At 42.6% G+C, this 8,497-nt stretch overlaps 1 protein-coding gene across 1 annotated transcript in view; it reads left to right on the top strand.

Annotated features, from left to right (window-relative positions):
- Positions 1-7,809: 7,809 nt before the first annotated feature.
- The window catches only part of TIPIN (TIMELESS interacting protein), a 20,331-nt gene continuing 19,643 nt past the window's right edge, over positions 7,810-8,497 (top strand). The window contains exon 1 of the mRNA XM_007958749.2: positions 7,810-7,933. Coding sequence (XP_007956940.1) covers positions 7,810-7,933 — 124 coding nt within the window. The remainder of the gene's footprint in view (positions 7,934-8,497) is intronic.

Genomic DNA, 8,497 nt, shown 5'->3' on the forward strand with positions numbered 1-8,497 from the left:
AAACCTACCAGCCACGCCTCAGAAGGAAGATGGGGCAATCTACTTCCATAGTGATACTGCCTCGGAAACCCAAGGAGGGGTCGCTATGAGTTGAAATTGACTCAACAGCAGTGAGTTTGGTTTTGGTTTTGGTCTGGGTCAAACCTCCAACCTTTCAATTAGTAGCTGAGCAGGCTAACTAACCATTTGCACCAACCAAGGACTCAGGGAACTCAATAGAAATGCCTAAAACTGAAAATTCATAAATTAGCAATTTAAGCATGTGCTTTAGAGAGATAGAGGTAAATACTAAAAGAAACAACCATAGGAATTGCTCGTAGTTGCTTCTGAGGAAGGGAAAATGATGGGAGGGGCTGCTGTTTTTCAAACAAGCTTTGTAAAACTATTTAGCTCTATAAATTTTGTACATTTAAATTTTGGTAATACTATGATAAATTTGAGATAAGTTTATTTAAATCCCTGAATTTTATAGATAGCTAAATCATGGAGAGGGTGGGACCTTTGGCCAAAATAATTCAGATTAAGGACTTGAACTAACATTCCAATTCAATGTCCTTACCAATGCCACAATTTAATAACATCCTCCTTAGTGACCCAAAATAAACTCTTTTGGGAGTCTTGTGTTAAACCTTCTTTGAAAAAAAAATAGTGAAAATTTCTAAACTACAGTTATATGTAATAACATGGAAGAATCACAAAATAAAATGTTGAGTGACAAAAGCAAGTCCAAGACAAATGAATATGGTATAATACCATCTTTTATAAAGCTCAAAAACAAGCAATATATTGCTTATATTGTTGAGGCCAAAGTGCATACTATACTGTTTTTAGAAGGAAATATCAACAAAACAGTTATCCTTGACTCCTGGTGACCCCATATGAGTTGGAGTAGAATTATGCTCTATATCTGTTTTCCAGGAACAGATTTCCAGGCCTTTCTTCCTAGGTACCTCTGTGTAGACTCAAACTTCCAACCTTCCAATTAGCAGCTGAGTACACTATTTATGCCACCCAGGGTCTCATTTTTAAAAAGAAGGGAAGGATAAAAACAAAATTCAGGATTGTGGTGACCTCAGTAGGATGGGGTATGCAGTGGAATAAGATAAACAAGATTTAAGATGCTGGCTAGTTCTTCCGTTGAATGGTATGTTCAGATATAGATTACATTATTGTGTTTTATAACAAATAATACATATATTATTTTATATACATCAAATATATTAAAATAATATTTGAAATTTGAGGGGTTATAAAGAATTTATGATGAGACCTCTCTATTCAAAATAGCTATTCCAACCTTATTTTTTCATTCATCTCAATACCATTGTTGTTGCTGTGCCGTCGAGTCGGACCCGACTCATAGCGACCCCTTCTTGGGTTTCCAAAGCAGTATCACTGAGGAAGTAGATTGCCTCATCTTCCTTCCAAGGAGTGGCTGGTGGGTTTGAACTGCCAGCCTTCTGGTTAGCAGTCAAGTGCCTTAGGCACTATGCTACCAGAGCTCCTTATTTACTATATAGTCACAGTAGTCAAAACAGCCTGGTATTAGTATAACAACAGACACATGGACTGGTGGAATTGAGAACCCAGAATGACACAGTGACTGCAATGATGGGATCAAGCATAGCAAGATTGTGAGGATGGAGCAGGACTGGGCAGTGTACATAGGGGTCACTATGAGTTGGAACTGACATGACGGCACCTAACAACAACAAATCTTTACAGAAGCAAACTGCCACCTTTTTGTCCCACAGAGTGGACTGCTGGCTTTGTATTGCCAACCTTTTGGTTAGCATCTGAGCTGCTTACCATTGTGCCACCAGGGCTCCTTCATTCCACCTCATAGGACAGAGTAGAACTTCCTCATATGGTTTCCTAGGCTATAGTCTTTACAGGAGCAGATTCCCAGTTTTTTATCTCCTGTGGAGGTGCTGGTGAGTTTGAACCACAGACTTTTTGGTTAGCAGCCTTGTGCATAAACACTGCACCAGCAGGGCTGCTTAGTGGTGCATGACCAGTAAGAAAACTACATTCTCAGCCTTTCTTGTAGCTAGGTGTGGCCACATGATTACATTCTGGCTAGTGGGACATAACCACAGTCAATTGCAACTTCTGGGAAATGTTCTTAAAGAATGAGGCTGTGCCCTTCTTCTCTCCTTCTTCTTTTTTGCTGACAGGAATGAGGCTGGAGCCCTAGAAGCCATTGTGGACTGACCATGAGGTGAACTTGCGCATGGAATGTTCACAAGGTAAGGCAAGAAGACAGGAGACTATTCCTGGTATCGTAGAGCACCATATCAAACCTGGACTTACTACCTCCAGACTTCTTGTATATGAGAGACAAGTAAACTTCTATCTTGTTTATATTGTTTTAGTTTGTAATGATGTTTTTGTTTGTTTCTGTTACTTGCAGTTGAACTTAACCCCCAAAAAAAACAAAGTTATTGCTGTGGAGTCAGATCCGATGCATAGCGACCCCTCCTTGGGTTTCTGAGGCAATATCACTATGAAAGTAGATTGCCCAACCTTCCTTCTGAGGAGTGGCTAGTGAGTTTGAACCTCTGGTTAGCAGTCAAATGCCTTAGGTACTATGCCACCAGAGCTCCCAAAAGCCAATCTACTGTACCTAAAAGGAGCCTTGGTGGTACAGTGATTAAGTGCTTGGCTACTAATCCAGGGTTAGTGGTTCAACCCACCAGCTGCTGTGGGGGAAACAGATGTGGCAGTCTGCCTTCTTAAAAGATTTACAGCCTTTGAAACTCTATGGGGCAGTTCCATCCTGTCCTATAGATTTGCTATGAGTCAAAAGCAACTTCATGGCAGTGGAATGTACCTAAAAAGAGCCCTAGTGGCACAATGGTTAAGTGTCAGCTGCTCCTGCATGGGAAGTTTAAACCTATTAGCAGCTCCTAGGGAGAAAACTTGTTCCCATAAAGATTACAGTTAAAGAAACTTGAAGAGTTGATGCTTTTGAGTTGTGGCGAAGAATACTGAAAGTACCATGGACTGCCAGAAGAACTAACAAATCTGTCCTGGAAGAAGTGCAGCTGGAATGCCCCTTGGAAGCAAGAATGCCAGACTTCTTCTCACCTGCTTTGGTCATGTTGTCACAAGGGACCATTCCCCAGAGAAGGATATCATGGTAAAGTGGGGCATCAACGAAAAAGGGGAAGGTTCGCAAGGAGATAATAGATTGACACAGTGAGTGCCAGATGGGCTCAGGTACAGCAAGGATTGTGAGACTGGCACCAGACCTAGCAGTGTTTTGTTCTGTTGTACATAGGGTCACTATGAATCAGGGCACCTAAAAATGACAACAACGGGAGCTCTGGTAGCATAGTGCCTAAAGGCACTTAACTGCTAACCAGAAGGCTGTTGGTTCAAACCCACAAGCCACTCCTCGGAAGGAAGATGCGGCAATCTACTTCCGTAGTGATACTGTCTCGGAAACCCAAGAAAGGGTCGCTGTGAGTCGGGTCCGACTCGATGGCACATAACAACAAACAACAACAACAACAACAACATGGGACAGTTATAAGGTAGCTATGAGTCAGAATCTATTGGCTGGCATACAATAATAACAACAATATACCTAAAACGTGACAAATATGACCTTGATGCAAATAAAGAATTTATAATTTCAATAGGATGTTCGAAAGGCGAAAGTGGTGGAAGGGATGAGACAGGAGAACCGTCCGGGATGGGCATGGGTGCACAAGCCCATAACAGGCTGGACTCGCTGACGTACCGCCCAAGGGCGGTCCGCAGGTTTGGCGCCAAAAGCTGAGGGCTCATCTCGCGGCGTGAAGCACGAGTCTCGCGAGAGCAGAGGTTTCCCCCGCCACGCCAAACACTGGGCTGTGGCTGCTTGCGGTTTGCGGGAGATGAGAGCACGCTGTTGGGCAAAAAAGGTTAGTGAGAGGAGCGGCGGCCCTGCGAGCCAAGCAGAGGAACCGGAGAGCTGGAGATTTGCAGGAGGGGTGTGAGGAGGCTAGGGGACAGAACCAAGGCGGACGCGGCCTTAGCGGAGACTGGAGAATACTAGACTGGCCTAGACTGGTGGGGAGAAGAGACGGTGGGGACAAGAGCGGGTAATATTTCCTGTTTGTGTTCCGGGTCTGCTTCTCACTAAACTGAACCTTTTAAGAGGGAGGGAACCGTGTTTCTGATACTACATCGCTCCAGCTCCAGCTTTGTGCAGGGTCTTCTAAACGTAGCGCCCCTTTAAGGTTGAATGAGTGAATGAGGTTGGTGACAGGAGCGAAGTTTGGAATAGAAGAGGGAAGAGGCGAGAGGTATTGGTGTTTTTAGGGCTGTAGCAAATGGCGACATCGAGGTACCCCTTGACATTGAGGGAGTTCTATTTTGATATCTGGGAAGAGCTGGACATGGGAAAGCTAATTGTGAGTTAGACATTAAGTCTCTTTGTTACTTTCACTCCTTCGGGAGTTTAAGGACTAAGTTGTTAGGGGCCTGGAGCGATTTCTACCCATAGTGGCCATGTGACAAAGTAAAATTACCTCATAGGGTTTTCTAGGCTGTAATCTTTACGGAAAGGAGTTTTCGTGGCGCAGTGGTTAAAGCATTCGGCAGCTAACCAAAAGGTTGTCGATTAGAACCCAGCAGCCACTCTGCGGGAGAAAGATGAGGCAGTCTGCCTTGAAACCCTATAGGGTCGCTATGGGTAGGAATTGACTCCATCTGAGTAGGTTTGGTTCTGGTTTAATTGTTACAGGAGCAGATCACCAGGCCTTTTTCTTGTGAATGGGTGGGTTCAAACTGGCAAATTTCTGGTTAGCAGCCTAGTGCTTAACCATTGTGCTGCCAGGATTCCTTTTTAGAACTAGTTGTTGTTTGCCGTCTAGTCGTCCCCCGACTTATAGCGACCCCTCCTTGGGTTTCCGAAGCAGTGTCACTACGGAAGTAGGATTGCCCAACCTTCCTTCCGAGGAGTGGCTGGTGGGTTTGAACCGCCAGCCTTCTAGTGAGCAGTCAAGTGCCTTAGGCACTATGCTACCAGAGCTCCTTTTGAGAACTAGAGGGGGGAGTTAAAACAACTTTATCAATGTCTGAAATGAAATAGCGTGTGACCATTGTCAAGAAGTGAAAAGTACAGTTATCTTATTTTCTACAACATTGAAAGAAAAAAACAGTTTACTGAGAAGCCCAACTTTAGAGTTCCAACTGCAACTAACAGCAACACTTAATATAGTTTGTACCCCGTCATCTTAGTCAAAGATCGCTGACGGTCTCAAAGATCTGAACCCTACTTCTCTCCAGAGGGCTTACCAGAATGGGGCTAAATATTCTTGAAGATGGAAAGCTGCTTTAGAATATTTGACCTCTAGCTGCCTTCCCAATTTTGAAAAGCCTTGGATGGTTCTTGTACATTACTTGACAATACAGTTGGTAATCATCAGGAGTTGATACTTTGTTTTTAAGTACTTACTGTCAAAGAAATTTAGAATTGGAGAGACTTTAGAGATCTTCTAACTCCAGTGGTTTTACAGTTTTGGGGAAGCTTTGGAGTTCTTTCTTTCTTTCTACAAATATTTATTGAGCACCTACTGTGTATCAGTGTTGGGGATACAATGGTGAGCACAGACAGACCTACTGGCCTTTGACCTTTTACAGCTACAGTCTAGTACTGGAGACACACATTGATCGAATACTCACACAAATGGGACCTAATAATGAAACTGGATAAGTGCTATGAAGAAGAGGCACTTGATAACTATGAATGGCATATTATAGGAGGATGTAATGTAGAGAAATTGGGGAGACTTTTATGAGGAGGTGACAGTTGAGATTTAAGTTGTGAAAGAGATTAGAAGTCAGATGGAAGAGCATTTGAGACAGGAAAAAGCATTTCCAAAGATCCATTGGCTTGAGGGATACAGCTTATTTTAAGGAACTGAAAGAAATCCAATGTAGTTAGAAGAAAAAGAACATGGAGGGTGGTGAGAATTGAGGTGAGAGAGGTAGTAAGAAGCCAGACCAGGCAGGACTTTGGGATTTTAACTTTGTCCTAAGACCTGTAGGAAGCCACTGAAATATTTAAGCCTTATGGTAATGTGACTAGATTTGCATTTCCAAATGTCTAGCTATAATAATGTAGAGTGGATTGAAGGAGGCACAAGTGAATGGGAGTAATGGAGTGATCCAAGCAAGAAATAGTAAGTGATGGTGGATATGGGGAGAAATAGGCAGATTTAACAAATATTTAGGAAATGAAATGGACAATGTATAGGGAATGGAGAGAAGAAAGCATCACGAATGACTTCCATAGTTGAGTAGATGTTGTTCACTGAATTGGGGAAATTTAAAAGTTCCGTTTTGTATATGAGGAGTTTTATTGAAGGACTCTCAAGTGGAAAGTAAAGATCTGGAGACCTAGGCTAGAGATAAAAATTAGTCATCTATAAGTAATGCTTATTAATGCCACGTGCGTGTATGAGCAAGGAGGGCCTAGGATGTAGCCTTTACTGGTCAAGTTAGAGGAAGATAACCCTGCAGAGATGATCCAGGAAGTGTCCAGAAAAGGAGGAAAACCTGTTGAGTACTGTATTTAGAAGTTAAGGAAAACATTTTTCAAGAAAACTCAATTTTGACTGATAAAAATTGTCAGATCTTGCTGAGGGGTCACGTAAGATGGCACTGGAAAACATTCTTTTAAATCATCAACCTGAAGATTATTTCCATTTCTTCAAAGAAAATCTTTCCTAGAAGACTTTTAAATTGTTTTAAACTCTTCCCCTGGTTGAAGCCAGATACCTGTCCAAAAACCTGACTTCTGACTCGCGGCAACCCAACTGTGTTAGACTGGGTTCTCTAGAGAAACAAAACCAATTAAACTTATATATATAGAGAGAAATTTATCTTAGGAAAACGGCTCACACACTAACAGAAGCTGGCAAGTCCAAAGTTCTTGGACAAACGTCAAGCTGGAGGCTTTTCCCGACTCTTGCAGCTGTAGGGGCTGTGGAGCTCAAAGTTGGCAGGCAGTGTACTGGCTTTTGACTCCAGTGAATGATCATTTCAAGATCTCCAGGCTGAATGGTGGATTGTTCGCTCATGGACAGTTGTAGGCAGCACAACAGAATCCCGGTCCACAGAGGAATGTCTCTTTTCCCAGGATGTCCATAGATATACTGGAAGCACGCCACACCCCTAGCGAAACTCCCTTTCAACAGATTGGCTGCTCAAAACATAATCATCTGATCCCATCATGGGAATAACCACATCACAACAGCTTAAACCACACAGAATTGTGGTCCAGCCAAGTTGACACACAGCTCAAACTATCACACCAACCTACTTCAGAGAAGAACTGTGCTCATTGAGATTTTCAATGGCTGTAATCTTAACAGTAGTAGCTAACCAGGCCTTTCTTCTGCAGTGCCAACTGGGTGGATTCCAGCTGCCAAACATTTGGTTAGTAGTGGAGTGTAAACCATTTGTGCCATCCAGGAACCTATAGCCTTGCCTTTATCACACCTATTTGGATCCCAGTTTGAAACCCTCTGAAATGTCAGAAACATCATTTTATGGTAGGGGAAATTGAACAGTTGTAAAAATCAGTATCATGTAGCTATTTGTTGGTAGAGTCTACATTAAAATTAATTTCTTTTGATTTCTAGCCCAGTTATTTTTCCCCCATCATTGTCTATTTTCATGAATTGTGAGTTTGAAATGTGGGTTAACTGATTGAAACACATGAATTTTGCTTCAGGTGGAACTTCACAGTAACAGGAAGACTATTTGGATAAATAAAAAATATTTTTGCTTTTGTTGTCCCTAGAGGAAAAGATGCTGGAACCACAGGAGAATGAATTACCAGATTATGAGCATGTGGAAGATGAAATTTTCCCTCCTCTCCCACCTCCTGCCTCTCCAGGGAGAGAAGATGGTGAAGGAGGTGAACCCAATGAAGGTCTGTACTTGGAGTTTCAGACACGTGTCTATGTTTAATTGCCCACCTATCAGCTTAGAAATTATATGTGTGTGTGTATGTGTGTGTGTGTAGCTCTGGTGATGTAGTGGATAAGGCACTTGGCTGCTAACCAAAAGGTCACTGGTTCAAACCACCAGCCACTCCGAGGAAGGAAGATGGTGCGATCTACTTCTGTAGATCCCTAACCCAATGGGGGTTGCTATGAATTGGAATCGAATTGATGGCAGTGAGTTTGGTTTGGGGAGTTTTATTTATATATGTTATGTGTCATCGAGTTGGACCCAACTCATAGCAACCCCTTCTTGGGTTTCCGAGGTGGTATCACTATGGAAGTAGATTGCCCAACCTTCCTTCCGAGGAGTGGCTGGTGGGTTTGAACCCCCAGCCTTCTGGTAGCAGTCAAGTGCCTTAGGCACTACACTATGCTACCAGAGCTCCTATATATATATTATTGAATGAAAACATACACCACAAGACATTCACCAACATTACAGCTCAGGGACATAGATGACATTTTTCACATTGTGCCACCATTATTGCTAC

Source organism: Orycteropus afer, unplaced genomic scaffold (genome assembly GCF_000298275.1).
Source record: "Orycteropus afer afer isolate SDZICR_OR568_19922 unplaced genomic scaffold, OryAfe1.0 scaffold00015, whole genome shotgun sequence".
NCBI classification, from domain to species: Eukaryota; Metazoa; Chordata; class Mammalia; order Tubulidentata; family Orycteropodidae; genus Orycteropus; species Orycteropus afer.